Source organism: Macrotis lagotis, chromosome 5 (genome assembly GCF_037893015.1).
Source record: "Macrotis lagotis isolate mMagLag1 chromosome 5, bilby.v1.9.chrom.fasta, whole genome shotgun sequence".
Taxonomy (NCBI): Eukaryota; Metazoa; Chordata; class Mammalia; order Peramelemorphia; family Peramelidae; genus Macrotis; species Macrotis lagotis.
In genome coordinates this window covers 26,110,741-26,130,430 of record NC_133662.1, presented here as the reverse complement: position 1 = coordinate 26,130,430, position 19,690 = coordinate 26,110,741, and the positions used below count along the sequence as shown (strand labels likewise).

Genomic DNA, 19,690 nt, shown 5'->3' with positions numbered 1-19,690 from the left:
TTGTGTGATTTCTATTCTTATCTGGTAGAATGAATGAATGAATGAATGAATGAGAATGGAATGAATTTTTTTTAAAAATTGTGTTTATTGTGTGCAAAGCACCATTCTAAGCCTTAAGGCTGCAAATAGAAAATCAAGTCTTAACTGACTTTCAAGGAGCTCATAAGAAGGAAAACTCACTTTTGGCAGCTTTCTTCTACTAGTCAGATGAAGCAAATATAGGAGCAAAAATGAAATAATATATCTTCTCTAATGTTACTCCCTATAATAGAACCATATTGATTTCTGATATTGAACCATTTAACATTGACTAGGCCTTTAGTTGTGAGAATTTTCTTTTCCTGATCTTCAGTAGTTGTGACTTCTAAGGAAGTTGGAGATGCACATTTCTACAAGAACTATTCCCATTGAGAAATATGATAAATCAGTGAAGGAGATTGAGAAGGAATACTCATCAGGCTGGAAATAAAGAGAGCAGTGTTAACTAAAGCCATGTCAGTATTCAAGAGAAGGGGCATGGTCAATAATGTTGAAATTTCCAAAAAAATGCCAAAGGGAATGAGAAGACCACTAATTTTTTTTATATTTTTCTTTGTATCCTCAGAGCTTAGAACTGTTGAGCCTATGCCTGACACTTAATAAATGTTCATATATTTATTGATTACAGGTTAATCAGTATAAACATATAAGGATTAAGGTAGAGATGGGTGAAATAGAAGACTGAACTGAGTACTGAACTCATTAAGGGAGGAGAAAGATCAGTAAGCAATAGCAATAAGGATATGGTTTGGGTGATGTAATGTGATGAAATGAACTTTAAAGAAAAAGAGGTGGTTGTAAATTAAATTGTTTCTAGAAAATTTTCTGACTCTAAGTTAAAGTCAGTCTTAGAGATGATTAAGGATGAGATATGTCAGGACTAAACCAATTTTTAGTGAGGACCAGAAGATGGAAGAGAATGAAGAAGATAAAAGGAAGATATTCAAAGTTATTAATACTAAAGTTCTAAACAAGAAACAATGAATGGAATAGGATTCTTCTGGAAATAGAGACAAGATATGGAGAGAAATATTGGGCAGGATTGAATCAAAATTAGATGTAAGATGTTACTAGCCAGAATACAGGAGGAATATCACATTTGGAGAAGATCATAGATTTCCAAATTCCAGTATAATGTAATGACATAGCTCCTTGTCCCAATTCTTTGCTGACTATGAAAAGATGATTCTCTCTCTCTCTTATTTAAAAAATAGACAGCCTGAATTGGATGATTGCTAAGGTCTCTCTCACACATAAGTTTATGATTATTCTATGAATATATCTTGTAAGATTCTTGAAGGTATATTTTTTATTTCTTTTTTCCCTCTATACCTAGTTCATTGAGTGCTTTGTATATAACAGGTACTCATTAAATATTTGATGTTGAATTCAGCTAGTATTTACTATATGCCTTCATAGGAAAGACAGGTGATTAAATGTTATTTATAATATATTAACACATTCATGTTTTTATCAATTTTGTCATTATGTAATGTTTTTAAAGTGTGATAAATAGCAGCTGCTAGTGGCATAGTGAATAGAGCACCAGCCCTGGACTCAGGAGGACCTGAGTTCAAATCTGGCCTCAGACACTTACTAATTACCTTAATCCTTATATGTTTATACTGATTAATCTGTAATCAATAAATATATGAACATTTATTAAGTGTCAGGCATAGGCACAACAGTTCTAAGCTCTGAGGATACAAAGAAAAATATAAAAAAATTTAGTGGTCTTCTCATTCCCTTTGGCATTTTTTTTGGAAATTTTCTTGGTCAAGCCACTTAACCCCATTGCCTTGCAAAAACCTAAAAAAAAGAATGGTAAATAAATAAATAAATAAATCTGGCATGAATGATGACTTTTTATTTTAACTTTTCTGACTTTAGAAATAATTGGAGAAAATCCTAAAATAATTATGATTCATAATTCTTGTGAATAGTGACTATATCTCCTTTCCTTCTTCCTTCTTTTTTCCTTCTTTTTATCTTGTTTCTTTCCTTCTTCCCCTCCTCCCTTCTCTTCATACCTTCCCTCTCTTTTTTCCCATCCTTTTTTTCTTACCTCCTTAAAGTTTTTCTTCTTTTCTCCCAAATTCTTTGCTTCAGTGTAGGAAAACAGTATATTGTCTCTTAGATTCTACTTTAATGAATGTATGGAAAGGAATTTAAATTAGCAATATCAATTTGTTATATAAGTAAGTGCTTTTAAAATTCTTTAAAATGCTAACATGCCTATAAATAGCTTATATATCTACCCTTTAAATCTTGGTGACATTACTAATTGCTCAGCAAGATATACTTTTTCAACTATAACCCTATTTTCAGGAACACTATAACATAAGCATTGATTGATATGATGTAGCAAAATGAACATTGACTCGTGTGTTCCTTTTCTCTATTGCTCTCACTTTCTCTGTGTGACCTTGGGCAAATGTGGTATTTAATAAGTTTGAGAGGCACAGTTTCTGGGTAATGTAATCACTTTTATTAATAACGCTAGCATGTCTATTAACAAAAAGATCGGTGGATCTTTCAGATGCCAAAGACCCTTCAAGGTGATGGACTCAGAGTTTATAAGCTCTTGGAAGAATAGGTGGTCCTGATGGTTACAATTAATGAGAAAATAAATATTACAATGAGAGGCTGGTCTATATTACAATGAGGTTTTGGGTTATGTGACTTGGATCACCCAAATCTTGGACAAAGACTTGTCTGACAAAAGGGAGGATCCACAATATTCCAAAACTGTTAAAAAAAGACACGATGAGCAGGAATCTTCTCATTAGCCCAAACCTAAAATTTATTTTACTGTCGGATTAAATTGGCCTGGATGTGTTCTCTAAGATTTCTCAAATTGGTAGATTTTTGGATGAGGATGTAAAAAAAAGGGAAAAGTCTTAGTTCTGTTTCAATAATTAGTTATTAATGCAAAAGAGAAGTAATCATTTCTCCCAAAAGTCACTTAATTTCCCTAGACCTATAGAGCCATATATGTCAAAAAAAATGTTGATTCTATTAGAATCATAGCATTTCAGATTTGGGAACCTTGGAAATCATCTGTTCTAATCTCTTCATTTTACACATGGGAAAATTGAAATCTAAGTAATTTAAGTGACTTTCTGAGATCACATTTTTGAAAGTTTTCATTTTCATTTTTATTTTTAGTGCTTACTTTCTATTTAAAAGATTTTCAGGAAATTTAAGAAGGCATCTGGTTGAATACCAAGGAATCCCCACTAGAACATACCTAACAAGTGGTTGTTTAGCTTATACCAGAAGACCATTCATGAGGGGGAAATTATCTACCAAGGAAGCCTATTCTACTTTGAGATAATTCTGACTATTAGAAAGTTTTTTCTGATATCAGGTCTAACTTTGCATCTTTCCAAATTTCACCTAATGTTTCTGTTCTCTGGAGCTAAATGTACTTCTTCTATATGGCATCCCTTCAAATATATGAAGGCAGTTATCTTTTCTTCCTTGTGTCTTCTCCAATAAATAACTCTAGTTCCTTCAACTTTTGCTCATATGGATTTAGAGCCCATGACCACCCTGGACATCTTCCTCTGGATTCCCTCCAGCTTGTTAGCCTTTATATTTTTGTGAAGTTTTTAAAAATTGATTTTATTTTTTCCTTAATTATATGTAAAATAATTTTCAATATTCATTTTTTTGTAAGATTTTAAGTTCCACATTTTTCTCCCTCCTTTCCCCTCCCCTTTTACAGCAAGTAATCTAATATAGGTTATATATGAACAATCATGTTAAACATATTTCCATTTTAGTCTTGTTGTAAAAGAAGAATCAGAACAAAAGGGAAAAAATGGAAGGAAGAAAAAACATACAAAAAGATTAAAATGTGAAAATAGTATGTTTGGTTTGATTTCAGGCTCCAAAGTTCTTTCTCATGATGTGAATGGATGTGAATGGAATTTTTTCCATCACAAATCTTTTAGACTCATGTTTGATCACTGAAAGGAGCTAAGTTTATCAGTTAACCATTGCATAATGTTGCTATTAAGATCTTCTAGTACTGCTGGCTTCACTAGCATCAGTTCATGAAAGTCTTTTCATGTTTTTTTTTCTGAAATCCACCTGCTCATGATTTTTCAGAGCAGTAGTATTTCATCATATTCATATACAACAATTTGTTCAGCTATTCCCTAATTGATGAGAATTTTCTATTCTTTCCCCCTCCAAAAAGAGCTGCTATAAATATTTTTGTACATGTGGATTCTTTCCCCTTTTTTATGATTTGATACATGTGAGGTGGTATTTTTTAAAATTTTAATTTATTTAAATTTGCATTTTTCTAATGAACAATGATTTAGAGCGATTTTTTTCCCCCATGACTATAGATAGCTTTAATTTCTTCATCTAAAAATTGTCATGTATTTTGACCATTTATCAATTGGGTAACGACTTATATTCTTAAAAATTTGACTCAATTCTCTATATATTTTAGAAATGATTCTTTTTTTTTTCAGAAACATTTCCTGTAGAAATTATTTTCCAGCTTTCTTCATTCCTTCTAATCCTGGTTGTACTGATTTTGTTTATGCCAAAACTTCTTTAATTTAAGGTAATCAATATTTCCCATTTTGCATTTTATTATGTTCTCTATCTCTTGTTTGGTCACGAACTCTTCCTCTTTCCAAAGATCTGACAGATAAACTATTCTTTGTTCTCCTAATTGGCTTATAGTATCTGCTTTTATGTCTAAATTAGGTACCCATTTTTGCCTTCTCTTTGTATAAGGTATGAGATATTGATCTATGCCTTATTTCTGCTATATTATTTTCCAGTTTTCCCAGCAGTTTTTGTCAAATGGGTGAGTTCTTATTCCAGTAGTTGAAGTCTTTGGAGTTATCCAACAATAGATTATTATAGATTATTATAGTCATTTACTGTTATTCCCTTTGTACCTGCTCTATTCCATTGATTCACCACTATTTCTTAGCCAGTATTAAATAGTATTAATGACTACTGCTTTATAATATAGTTTTAGACATGGTACAGCTATGCCACCTTCTTTTACATTTTTTTTCATTAATTCCCTTGATATTCTTGACCTTTTGTTCCCTCAGGTGAATTTTAGTTCTCTCTTTTCTATTTTTATAAAATAAGTTTTGGTATAAAATAATTTGATTGGTGTGATTCTGAATAAGTAGAGTAATTTAGGTAGATTTGTCATTTTAGCCAAGCCTACCATGAGCTAGTTTTCAAGTTACTAGATATGACTTTATTTGTATTAAAAATGTTTCTACCCTCCTCTCTATCTTCTATCAGCTCCTCCTTCATTTTTTTGTCCCTTTTCCCCTCCTTAGTCCCTTTATGGTAAGATAAATTTCTAAACCCAAGTGAGTATATAAGTTTTTACTTCTTTGTGTCAAATTTGATGAGAGTAAGATTCAAGCAATTTGCATACCTTCCTTTCTTTTCCTGTTATACACCTCTTCAAGTGATGTAATTTGCCCTCTTTTGTCTCCCATTAATTCTTTTCCCAGTACAATGTTACTCTTTCTTAAACTGTGGTGCTCTGAACTGAACAAAGTACTCCAATTCTTGTCTGAGCAGGCCAGAGGAGCTATCATGTCCTTATTTCTGGAAGCTCTGCTTCTCCACCCAAACCAAGATCACATTCAGGCTTTTATCACATTATCCTTCTGACTCATTGAATGTACAATCCACTAAAACTCCCAGATTTTCTTTGGACAGACCACTGTCTAGAAATACCTCCATCGTACTATGCATGTGAAGTTTTGTTTTTGTTGAGTTTTTTTTTTGGGGGGGGGAGAAGGTTGGGTAACTCAAGGGTAAAGCTTTACAATAACCCTTTTAGATTTCACCTTATTATATTGCATTTCAATCTTCTAGATTGTATAGAGCTTTTTTTTTGGATCCCGATTCTAACATTTCAGCTTTGCAGAATTATCACAGAATCTGAGAATTACAGACTCAGAAGGATACTTAGAGATTAAGTCATTCAAAGCCCTCACTTTACATTTGAGGAATCAAAGCCTAGGGTAGTGTGTTTTAGAACTGAATCTTCCTCCCAGCTCTTCTATTTTCAAATCCAGTGCTCCTTCTACATTGCCAGATGAGGTTGAAAGGTTTGCTGGATGACTGACTGTAGGTTGACATTGGCTCTTTATCGCCATGGGATCTAAAAACTGCTTAATGTTTGGAGATGACTAAATGTTAAAACAATAAATATATAAATCAATGATTTAAAATAATTGGTCTGTTAGTTGACCAAGAATAATAGGCATAATTCTATACTGATGTTTATCAGCTGTGTGATCCTGGGCAAGTCCCTTAATCCTTTTTTGCCTCACTTTCCTCATCTGAGAAGGAAATGGCAAACCGTTGCAGTACTTTTTGTCAAGAAAACCCCAAATGGGTCACAAAGCATCATACTTGATGCCTGAAGCCATATTTATCTTAGTTTTGTCACTGAAGACTTACATTTCCTATAAAATGAGAGGGTTGAACTGTGTTGTTTTATAATGAAACAATCTGATTCTGTGATTGTTCCAGTTGAAATGATGAGCTGCTCCTTCTCTAGGTACAGCTCTACTAGGAAAAACTCCAAGGAAAAAAAGAATTATCTTACAAGAATTGAAATATATATATATATATATATATATATATATATATATATATATATGCCTCCAAGCACCTTTTATCAGCTTCCTATGAAATTTGACAGTAGCATTCTTTATTGCAAATTATTAGTAAGAGTAATTTTGTCAGGAGAAATTCAGATTGAGAGGAGTAAGCTTTCTTCTAGAGCTGCATAATTTATACCTTATCATTGACTACACTAGAAAGGTCTTATTTTCTAGGATTTGGGAAACAATAGTAATGTAATAGAACACTGGTTTTGGAGTAAAAGGATATCCTGGGTTTATATATTGGGTTTAAATGTAACTCTGGACTTTACCTTTCTGGACCTCCCCTTCTCATCTTTTAAACAAATTGAGTATATGATCTTCCAGATATCTTTTTTTCAGCTACAGATTTTATGATTGACAGAATATATTGTCTTCAGTGTTTATTATTATACAGGTCTACCTTTGCATTGTGAAAATTCTGAAAAATTGAAATAGTATCCATCTGGATCATAATACTACTTAGATTTCTCTAGCTTCTGATGTATCTCAGTGTGTGTAGGTTTTCACGTGCATGTGAAAGGGGAAGAGTCTAGATTCAGGATTTCATTAGTGTATAGAATTTCTAGTGTGGAAATTCCTTCCACAGATGCCGACCAACAAGGTCTAAATTTAGACACTTGCTTGTAGACATGATTAGTTAAATGACTTGCTCACTGTCATATAAGGACCTGGACATAGGTCTTCCTGATGCCAAAGCCAGGCCTCACTCCATTATGCCTACCCTCTTTGGATCCTGATTAACCTAGAATATTTTCCAGGTGGTTTTTAGGAGTCAAATAAAAAAAGATCTAATTCTCTGGCCTTAGACCAGGTTATTCATATGTCTAATAGAGGATAGAAATAGTAAACTGTTTACTGAATCAAGTTTATACTTAAAAAATGGAAAAGAAAATATAAAATATATTTACATATTTTCTAGATATACTCTGTGAATTATAGATCTTACATTTTACTATATTTCTGTCTTTCCTTTCAGGTGGTTTGCTCTACTGGAGATTGAAATCTTTGTTGCCTTAATATTTTATAAGTATCAATTTAATCTGTTGGATCCATTTCCAAAAGAGGTAAAAAATTACAATTTTTAATTTTATTTTTATTTTTAAAAAATGTTTATTATAACCATAAATGCAACATTTATAACAAATATCAATTAACCAACATTCAAACAAATCCTATAATATATCTCCAATCAAATACCCCCAATATGGACCCATTTACATGTTAATCAGTTGGAAAGGAAAAAATATCAATATTAATAACATGATTTAAGCAAATAAAATAATAAAAACTAATTAAATAATAAGCAAAATATATAAAGCATATTCTCTGTGTCTTCTCCCAAATCTGTAAGCACATTTTAGTAGTGTTGTTCACCTTTATTTTCTTTTTGCAACAAGGAGGCAGAGTGAATAGTGTCCACTTGCAATCAGGAAAACTTGAGTTTGAATCTTCCCTGAAATAATAGCTATGTGACTTTAACCATTATACTTAATCTCTCTTTACCTCAATATAAAATGGAGTTAATAATAACAACTACTTTAAAGTGGTTTTAAAGATCAAATAAAATAATGTTTGTAAAATATTTTGGATACATTGAAATGCAGTAGATGTTAACTATTATTAATATTATTAATTATTATTATTTACTCTTAGGGGACTTCTGACATTATTAGTAAAGGAGTTTCTGAAGTAAGGGAATTTCCTATACTACTGCACATCTTCAAGTTCTCTCCAGTTTAAAGTATTGGAGAGTAAGAATTAGAGTATTTGAAAATCATCAAGAACATGTAGAATGAAGCTAAGAGACTTGTCCAGGGTTACAAAGCCTATATTTGTCAAGATAAGACTTGAACCCAGGTTTTCTTGACTCTAGAGGCCCCTTGGTGGTGCAGTGACTAAGATACTATAGTCAGAAAGACATGAGTTCAAATCTGGCTTCAGATGCTAACTATGACTCCACAATAAGTCCTCTCTCTTAGTTTTCTCAATTATAAAAAGAATATACTAATTGCATCTATGTCCCTTAATTTTCTTGCTTCTAAAGCCTGTTCCCTAGCCAGTATGCCCCCACCCTATCATTTTATTAAAGTTAAAGTGCATGCTATTCTTCTGGTTCAGTGGAGATGAAGGCCAAGTTACCTTATTCAGTAGTGAGGGCCATGAATTAGAGCAGGGCTGCAACTGCCCTGCAGACTCAATGAGGAAAGACCACAGACAAGGAGAAGGTACCTGTCATCAAGCTGTGCCATCTAGTCAGACACAAAGATCAAGCCTTGAAAGGGGACTTTGCTCTTTTTCCATCAAGGATTCTGAGCTCATAGACTTCTTCCTAGGGCTTTCCCTAAATAATAAGGTTAGATTACAATGACCTTACAATGACCAGGTTAGTTTGGGTGTCAGTGTTACAAGGAAATGGTTCCAACTATCTGTAGTCAGATCCTCCCGGCCTAGCTATCCTCCTTTCCTGTGAGACATGGCTCCTGGGGGAATAACTCTGGCAAGCTCCATGCAGTGGTCAGAGACCATAATCCAAAGTGACCTGGTCCATAATCTTCTTTTTGGACATTGTTATTGAGTTCATGATTGGTGCTCTGGCCAACCCATAGTATATATGTGAGAGCAAGAAATATAGTAGAAAAAAATGATCCCTACCTCCCTTCAAGGCTCAGCTCACCAAATGAGATTATGTGACCTTTCCTGCTTATTTCTCCTCTGTTATTTTTACTTATCTGTGTATAGTCACAGGAGGGTATAGAGAGAGCCAGCTTTGAAACCCAAAAGATTCAAGTTCTAGTCCTGCTTCTGATATATTAATGTATGTTATTCTGGACAAATGACAAGCTTTCAGTGTCCCAGGCAATTCTCTAAGACTAGTTATTGAATCATTGCTGGACTCTATTGGTAGAGTAAGTTTCCTCACCAAGGAAATCTCTGTACCAATGAAATTATATGGTTATTCCTAAGGTTATCTGTGTTGATATAATTTTTCTTCAGTATAATATAAACTTCTTGAGGGCATGATCCATTTCATTATTTTGTGTGTTTCTTTAATCCTTTCCTGTGTTTTATACATAGTAACCAATTAATAAATGCTTATTGAAAGGCAATAGAAAATAATTCTCCTAGCCCCTGAAACATTGGCTTCCAAGGACATTGGTGGGTTTTCAGCTGCCTCCAGCTTTGCTAACTTTTACACAGACAAGCTACCCATGTGACAGAAGGGGCACTAAAAAACCCTAGTTGCCAAAGTAGAGAATAGAGAGTACATGATAAAATCCATATATCTGAGAAAAGCATGAATGATGAGTAAGAGAGGGCAAACCCATGATAATGGAATATGGGAGGTGAACCAAAGGTCATTGACATTGTTTTTTTTCCCCCGAGTGCGGCAATCAGGGTTAAGTGACTTGACCAGGGTCACACAGCTAATTAGTATCCAGTGACTGAGGCTGAATTTGAACTCAGATCCTCCTAACATCTGGGCTAGTGCTCTGTCTGTTGCACCACCTAGGTGCATGGAGAGAGAAAGTGAGAGAGGGGAGAGAGACAGACAGACAGACACATACAATCAGATATAGCCATGTCTTTTTTTGAGGATCAGACAACTTAAAGAGGGCCATAAATCAGAGGACTGGACAAATTATCCACAAAGATCCAAAGAAGGATTGCAATCTAAATCAGGTGATATAAATTGACTCATCCTACCCCACCACTGCCATAATCAGCCTATCATGGATTCTTAAGCTTAAAAAAAAAGACAAGCCAAAAGCTGTGAAATTTAAATATGTGCCTTCTAAGAAAATACAAGACAAATAAAATTAGGGTTAATTGAATCACTTGTTTCCAAACTGACATTAAAATAATTCTACTCAATTTCTGTTTTCAGAATTTTAACCAGTTAGTGGGTGTCCAGAAGCCATCAAAACCATGTTGGGTAGAATATAAATACAGAAAATAAAAGCTTATTTATCTAAAACCTGGACCAATACCTAAGGATACAGATCCCTGAGGTGTCCTAAAGCCAGCGTTACTAAATTACTGTATTATATATCAAGATATCTTAATTAACAATGTGTAATTGGGTAAAATTTTTGTTTTTATAAATAATTGAGTCTAATTAATTATTAATCAAGTCATTATTAATTGAATTACTGTCTCAGCAAAGGGCAAAAATAAAAGTAAATATTGTATCAATTTGCCAAACAGTATTGTAGTAAAGATATTAAAAAATAACTTTGGAAAGCAACTATTTTCATATATAACATGATACAGCATTGCTTTAGATTGATTTTTTTGCTTAAATTCTTTGAGATACTTGGGGGGAAAAGCCCATAAAGTGTGATTTTGCCTTGGAGGAAATGAATCTCAAGTTGTAGTATGAATAACTGTCAAGCAGTGAGCAAATAGTTGCATGTTTACTATAGTCTGGACCTTGTATTCAGTAAAACTTGTGAATAAATCTTGTCTCTGACACATACTGACTGTGCAACTGTGCAAGTCAGTCTGCATCAGTGAAGGAAATTTCTATACAGGAAATTTCCTATACAGTTGAAATCCTAGATCTGAACTTGTCCCTGCTCCCCTCCAACCCCCCCTCTTTCCCCCCCCCAAAAAAAAGAATGGGAAGGCTGATTTGGGAGGTATTATTCTGGATTTATGTAGCACTTTGTATTATTATATTGCTTATAATTATTAATTTGTGAAGAATATAAAATGTATACACTACTAAATTATATGAAGCTATATTGCACTAGATCTAAGTTCAAATGCTGCTTTAGACATTTATTCACTGTGTGACCCTGGGCAAGTCACTTAACCTCTTTGCCTCAATTTCTTCATCCAAGAAATAGGAATAAAAATAGCACCTACTTCACAAGGTTATTGTGAAGATTAAATGAGATAATATCTTTAGATGAGCTTTGCACAATGCCCAACACATAGCAGACCTTAATGAATATTTATTCTTTTCTTTAATAGATTATTTTTAAATGTTATTCATCTAATTGAATTGAATTGATATAGATTGAGACTTCTTTCTAGTCCTTAGAGTTCTTTTCATAGTGCCTTCCACAGAATGAGTGATCAATAAAAAAAATTATTGATTTATTCATTGATAATTAAACTGAAATCCATCTTTTAGTTTTTTGCAGTTATAAAATGTTGCTTAGCTGGAGGCTAAGATTGTGATAACCTGACAAGGCTAATTTGCTTTTGAATGTATTTATCTGTATTGCTAGACTTTAGAATTGAAGAAAAACATTGATTTTTTTGGGAGGGGAAGAATGACATGTAGATCTCAATAAAAGATTTGCTTGTGCCTCTTTCATTTCATAATAAATGCATTTTCTTTTGAGCAAACTTTGAATTGTTTGTTTTGTTTTTCCACACTTATTCCATTGAGCAGAAAATTATTATTTTTTAATAAACTATATTATAGTCATGAACAAATTACTTCCTGGTAGACATACTCCTAGGGGGAAACCCTCCTAAGACCCTCGGACCCAAATACTGAAGAAGTCTAAAGAACCAAATCGTAAGTATAGAGCTGGAGAAGAATTTAATGAACACTTAGTCCAATCCCATTTTTTAAAACAGATGGGCCACATTTAAATGACTTTTCAAGTTAATAAATTTGAAAATAGATTCTTCAACTCCAAATCTACCCCTCATTGTATTGAATGCAGATAGTTGGTTGGTTTCATGTCCTTCATTATCAAAGAAGACCAAAATGATATCACTATGTTAGAGATGAGTTACAGTATGTCTGACTGTGGCTGATCAAATCAATATGAGCTTGGAATGCTCTAACACACTTCAAGCACAAATTGTCTACGTGAACACCCATGGTGTTATTCTAAACTTACATATGTCATGTTTTCCTTGATCTGCTTCAATTCTGCCTTGCTCATAGGGCTTATCACCCTCACTGATGAGGGCATGCCTTGCTGGGTGGTCTTATGCCAGTGTCTCCCATGCTGTATAATCAATTCTAAAGTTCTTAAAAGAGACCTTCAAGATCATTAAGATTATCACTTCTTCTGACCCCCTTGTAAACACTTGACTTGGGTGAGTTCTATTCTAACAATGTGCCCAGACACATTTTAGTTGTACTCTCTGTACTTGGCAGTTTAGCTCAAGAAAGGACTTCAGTGTCTGGTGTCTTCTGCCAGGCAATCTTCAGAATCTTCCTAAGATAATTTAAATGGAAGTGATTCAGTTTCCTGGCATGGCACTGGTAGATTGTCCATGTTTTACAGGCGTACAGCAATGAGGTCAACAAATTGGCTCTGCAGACCTTCAGTTTGGTAGTTATTATTTTTGTTGTTGTAGTTTTGTCAAGGCAAATGGGGTTAAGTAACTTGCCCAATGTCACATAACTATGTAATTATTAAGTGTCTGAGACAGGATTTGAACTCAGGCTCTCCTGACTGTACCACCCCATAGTTTGATAATTATCCTAACATCTCTTCTCTCCTTCATTTTCTGTTGGAGCCTCCCAAATACTAAGCTAGCCTGGCAATGCACGTGTGTCAACCTTGTTGTCAGTGTGTACCTCCATGGAAAAGACAATGCCAAGGTGAATGAACTTGACTATAGTATTCAAAACATCTCCATTTGCTGTAGTCAATGTTTTCACATGTGGTGTGATGCTGGGTGATGGTGTGTTTTCTTGGTGCTAATTGTTAGACCAAAATTAGCACAAGCATCAGAGAATTGATCCATGCTTTGAACCATCTCAGCTTCAGAGACTGCATTGAGCACATAATTATCTGAAAACAAAAGATCATACACCAATACACCCTCCACTTTGGTCTTGACTTGTAGCTTTATCAAGTTTTAAGAATTTGCCATCAGTGCAATAGCTGACCTTGGGGTCATGTTCATCCTCAGTGAAGGTGTTTGATAACATGGCTGGAAACATCATGCTTAAAAGTATGGGGGCAAAGATACATCTTTGTTTCACTCATAGAACTGGGAAATCTCAAGAGCATCATCCACTATCCAGAACCCGGCACATGTCATGAAGCTGATGTACCATACTGATGAATTTTTCCAAGCAATCAAATTTTGACATAATTTTCCATAAACCTCATGACTGATGGTATCCAAGGCTTTGGTCAGATCTACAAACATTGTTTACAGACCTCTGCTCTGCTCTTGGCATTTTTCCTGGGGTTGTTGGACATCAAACACCATATCGACTCTTCCTCTACCCTTTCATACTATCTCTCAGGGAGGTGACCATCTTCCAGGTGAAGGATCAGACTATTGAGAAGAACTCTGGCAAGAATCTTACCAGCAACAACTAAAAAAGAAATACCCCTGTGATTGTCACAGGGCGATCTATTCCATTTACCTTTATAGAGATAAAAGATGGAGACATCCTTGTGTTATCCTCGGGGGATAACTTCTTCATGCCATATAACCTGGAAAAACCTCCCCCCTAATAAATCCCAGATGAAATAGAATCAGCACAAGTTGTTTTGCTATGTGAAAAGAGCTTCATGAAATTTAAAATCCCTCTTCTTCAGTTGGAGCTTCAGCTAGGGACTGATTGACTTCAACTTCAAACAATGGCTTCTGCATTGATTGATGATGGTCTGTTAAGTGCACTATGGCAGTGTTCAGCCCTATCACTGGTCAATGTGGCTCCATCAGCACTGAGTAGCTGAAATGCACCATATGTCTTTCACCCATAAATAGCCTTTAGGGCATCATAAAAGCACTTTGAACTGTTACTATCTGCATAAAACTGAATCACATCTGTCTTCTTACTGAACCAAGAATCTTGAATCTCTTTAAGCCTTCAATTGTACTTTACTTTTGATGGAATTAAATGTTGCCTTCTTAGAAATATATGAGCTATCCTGCTGGCAAACCCTGTGGAGTTCTTGATTTTTATTTGGCAGCTTCTGTATTTCCCCATCATTTTTATCAAAGCAGTCTTGATGTTTGTGAGTGTTCTGAGCCAGATAAACAAACTCAGTGCTGTTCACCAAATCTCTGAAACTTGCCCAATCCTTTTCTGCTCCACTGCTGTCAACTGTGTATTGGTTCAATTTTCCCTCCAAGACAGGAATACACTATTCTCACAAAGAGAAGCAGCTAATCTCTTGACATTAATTCCTTTAGTATTCATTTTGCCTTGGGGCCACTGCTTCAGTTGAATATCAGTTCTTAGGTTGAAGAGGATGAGCCTGTGATCAGTCCAGTACTCTGTACCACACATTGCCTTCCTCATTCTTGCATCCTGTCTGTTTCTTCTCTTTACAATCACATAATCTGTTAGATACCAATGTTTGCTGCATGGGTGAATGCAGAAAGTTTTATTAATTTAGGTAAATGGAAGACAGTGTTTGTAATGAGTTCATGAGATGCACATGTCTTCAATAGAAGGTGCTCATTGCTTTGCTGTTCCCAATTCCATTCCACCCAAGGATTCCCTGACACATCTGGTAATCTGAACCTCCTCTAGCATTAAAGCCACCCAGAATTATAAGCTTGTTCCCTTTTGGTACATTGTTGATAAGTGTCTTCAGGTCTTCATATTTTTTTTTTTCTTTGACCTCATCAGGGTTTATCATGGTGGAAGCATGGGCACTGATGATGGTAGCATGACATTTTCCTTCAAGTGACAATCTCATTGTCATAAGTCTGTTATTCACTTCTTTTGATAGACATTCCAGCTTGTTGACTAGATTAGTTTTTTTGTACTTTTTTATTTATTTAAGGCAATGGGGTTAAGTGACTTGCCCAAGGTCACACAGCTAGGTAATTATTAAGTGACTGAGGCTGGATTTGAACTCAGGTTCTCCTGACTCCAGAGTTGGTACTCTATCCACTATGCCACCTAGCTTCCCCTAGATTAGTTTTGTTTGCAAAACTTACCTCAGCTTCATGGTGCTCCCTTTCTCTGTGACCACTTCAGTAATCTGCTCATTTGCCAGTCTTTTTTCACTTAGGGCTGCCATTTGGATATGATATCTGCTGAATTCTCTTGCAACAAAAATTATTCATCTTTTCTTAGTCATCTGAGTGTGCACATATTCTATGCACAGATGAGGAGTGGAATCTTCTTTGAAGAAGTTTTTTGTTTAATTTTTGCAAGGCAATTGGCAATTTGCCCAAGATCACAGAGCTAGTTAATTATTAAGTGTCTGAAGCTGATTTGAACTCAGGTCCTCTTGACTCCAGGGCCGGTGCTCTATCCACTGAGCCACCTAACTGCCCTTGAAGAAGTTTGTGTGTGTGTTTCGACATCATGACCTTCCCCACCTGCCCAGGTAATCAGGCTATGGTTGGATAAGCAGACAATTTTTAGGATACATCCCATCCTCATACCAGGAGATAAAAAGTACAATCGTTAAAAGAGCTCATATACCCAGGTGGCGCCACATCCCATTGCTGCTTCCATTGATGAAATAACCCTATGACCTGGACAAATGTATCCATACCTGCTGCTTTGTCATTTGCCTGTCACCACAGGACTTTAAGATAGGAATGGTAAAGTGGTATGAGTGATGTCATTTGATTCATGGAAAAATTGAATTTAAGTGAGGCTTGGTTACATGAAGTCATCAGCCTCACTCTCTTCCAAAATCATTATTACCCAGTGGCAAGATAGAGTCAAGACAATTGGTGATGGCTCTACAGTTATATGAAGATGCCTTGGTGTTCTCAATGTCTAACTATGTCTAACTGTACACCACAATGTCTATTTCAGCTGCCTTCATGACTGTTGAAAAAATTTGTTTTTATCCACCAAATTGTTTTTATCTCCCAGTGGAAGATTTCACATTTTTTTGTGTAGACTCCCCCCCAACTCACCAATGGTTTGAGACCCCTCAGTTACTCTCAACCTGGTTTAGCCCATCTGAGGAAATGGTTTACCAGGGTGTGGCTATTCTGAATGCTACAGCTTCTTGGAGTTAGGCGATTCAGGTGGACATCAAAGGTGAAAAGCAACTCTGAAAAAGTCTCACCAGCCCTCACACCAGAAGTACTAGTGTTCCTTGAACACACCTTACACCCCTGTAGGCAGATAAATATCATTATGTATAGTGGTCTAGATTTGGAGGCAGAAAGTCCAAAGTTCAAATCCCACCTTAGATAATTCCCAACTGTGTATGATCCTTGGCAAAATCATTAACCAGTAAGGATCTCTGTTTCCCTATCTATAAAATGGTGATATATGAGTGCCTACTTCACAGGGTTGTGGTGAGGTTTAAATGAGATAAGATACAGAGATTTACAAAACTTAAAGTACTATGTTAACACTAATCACCATTATTATAGGATGCTATGTACATGGGGCACATAGGTAGCTCAGTGGATCAAGAAAACACCTTCCTGAGTTTAAAATCAGCCTCAGATACTTGTGCAATCCTGGGCAAGTTACTTAGCCCTGTTTGCCTCAGTTTCCTCATCTGTAAAATGAGCCGGAGAAAGAAATGAGAAATTACTTCAATAACTTTGCCAAGAAAACCCCAAATGGGACAATGAAGATTTAGACATGACTGAACAACAACAATAGCTTTTAATAGTTCAGAGACCTCATCTAACTCTGATATTCTTGTATTCTGTGCCCTTCCTCTTCAACCAATGTGAAAGTCGGACCAACCTTTAAGGTGACTGACTTTACCTGCCAGGTTCTGCCAGCTAAAGAGAAGATATTTATGAATGTTCTCAGCAACCTTTTAAATTCTAGCAAAACACTATTTGCATATGATGGATACTTACTTCTATTAAGCTTAAAAGAATTAATCACCCAGTTCATGTGACTAGTTGAAACGAGGGAAAGCTAAAAGTCCATTGAGAGACATCAAAGGTCATAGATAATGGTCCACCTACTGTTTTTTGCAGCAATAGACTTTGAGTATTCTTAGCTTTACTGAGAGAAAGGGTCAATTCAGGAAACCTATTCCTTTTGTATGTGACAAAAAGTAAGGGAATACTTTCCAAAATTGATTCCATTGGTCAGGAGCCATGATTTTGTTTAGAAGGTTATATAGACTTTAAAATTGTTTCTTAAATTCTGAACTGAATATGGATTTGAATTTACTGGAATCTTTTTTGGAAGTAGATAGTATGGCAATTTCCTCTGATGTTTAAATTAATCCCTTTTACCTGACTTCAGAATTATTTTAAAAAAAAAACATGGAAGCAATTTCACAGGCTATGACTTTGCTTCTGCTAGGCAGCTTATTTCCAAATGATAAGTTGGTGACTAAAATTTATGTTGTAAAAGTATTGACGTGAATATAAAATTTGCTTTCCCTAAACATAAGGCTTTTGTAAAATTTAAGTGTGGCCTGAACTGACCGCTCTTTTTTTCAGCATATGATGATGTTTATCCTTCATTCTCGAAGATGACCATGACATCAGGGAGGTGATGCCATGACAAGCACATAGATTGGATTTGAGTGAGGGGGGGCTGTGCTAAGTCGCCAGTCTCCAGAGCCATCTGGATCCAATGCCCAGACATGAATCAGGACAATGGGTGATGGGCCTGAATGCAAGGCACTCAGGGTTAAGTGACTTACCCGAGGTCACCAAGCTAGTTAGTGTTAAATGTCTGAGGCTGTATTTGAATTGTTGACTCCAGGGCTTGTGCTCTATCCACTGCACCACCTACCTGCCTTTCTAGCATATATCTGAACAAAGGAAAAGCAGTGTAGCACAATGTATATTAGGCTATCCTTAGAGTCTAGAAGACCTAAGGCAAGACCTGCCTCTGAAAATACTGTCACTTGAGCTGGGCAACTCCCTAAGATTCTAAGCTATAGATGAGTTTCTGATGTGTTTAGAGGAGGAAACCTTTTTACCTCACCAAGAGGAAATCAGAGATTTGGATCAAATAACAACAAAAATAACAAAAAAATCTTGTGTGTATAACATATATTGTATATTTAATTAATATATTCATTATGAATTTATATTGTGTGTATATTATATGCATATATTATGAATATTGTGTTATATATTATGACTATTGATTGTTATTTGATACTTTTCAGTAATGTTTTCAGACTGACTCTTTGTATCCCCATTTGGGATTTTCTTGGCAAAGATTGGATTTGTTTGCCATTTCTTTCTCCAGCTCATTTGACAGTTGAGGAAACTGGAGCAAATAGTTGAGTGACTTGCCCAGGGTCACCATTTCTGAGACAGGATTTGAACTCAAGTTTTTCTGAGTTCCCTGCACCACCCAAAAGTAGCCACTAAGGCTTCTTCTAACTCTTAAGTCCATAGGACCTATAAGTGCTAGATTTAGAGTTAAAAGGTTTGAATTTAAATCTCTGGTACATGGATACTAGTTGTATGAATGGTTCAATCACTTACCTCTTTGAAATTCAGTTTCTTCATCTCTCAGTTAAGCATAGTGATACTTGCACTGAGACACTGTGAGTAAACCCACATAACTCAAATGATGTTGGCTGATGCTAGTTTGTAAACCATCAAACCCTATATTGTATCCAAATTGTTGTTTTCCTACCATGCAATAATGCACAAGTCTACATACTCACTTCAGCTGATTCTGAGAAACCTATATAAAATATATAAGATTTGTAACTCAGCATCAAAACACTTCTATCATGGATACTAAAGACCCCAAGATACAGAAGGTATGTTTAGAGTAATTTCTCACTTTTGAAGGGAAAGGGGTTGCCTATATACTAAAAGATTTATTTCTCAACACCATGTCTATGAAAGAAGGTATTTAGCAGATTTAGTGATAAGGTTCCCTAAGGTAAATACTGTAACATTTGCATTAATACTAAGCATAAATTCTTCTGTAGAAATCTAACAAATAGCAGAGATATAATATAGTGGTTGGTTGGATGAGATGCCTTTCTGGGTGGGATAGTTTAGGCAAAGACTGTTCTAGATAAAGGAAAGTACCAATCCTCAAATATTATGATTCTAAATATATTTCTTCCTATGATCACTCTTTTTATTTCTTCCTGTTC

General features: G+C 35.2%; 1 protein-coding gene across 1 annotated transcript in view; it reads left to right on the top strand.

Moving 5' to 3' along the window:
* CYP39A1 (cytochrome P450 family 39 subfamily A member 1) overlaps positions 1 to 18,570 on the top strand; it is a 134,422-nt gene extending 115,852 nt beyond the window's left edge. The window contains exons 11-12 of the mRNA XM_074237105.1: positions 7,696 to 7,783; positions 10,606 to 18,570. Coding sequence (XP_074093206.1) covers positions 7,696 to 7,783; positions 10,606 to 10,677 — 160 coding nt within the window. The 3' untranslated portion in view covers positions 10,678 to 18,570. The remainder of the gene's footprint in view (positions 1 to 7,695; positions 7,784 to 10,605) is intronic.
* Positions 18,571 to 19,690: the final 1,120 nt, after the last annotated feature.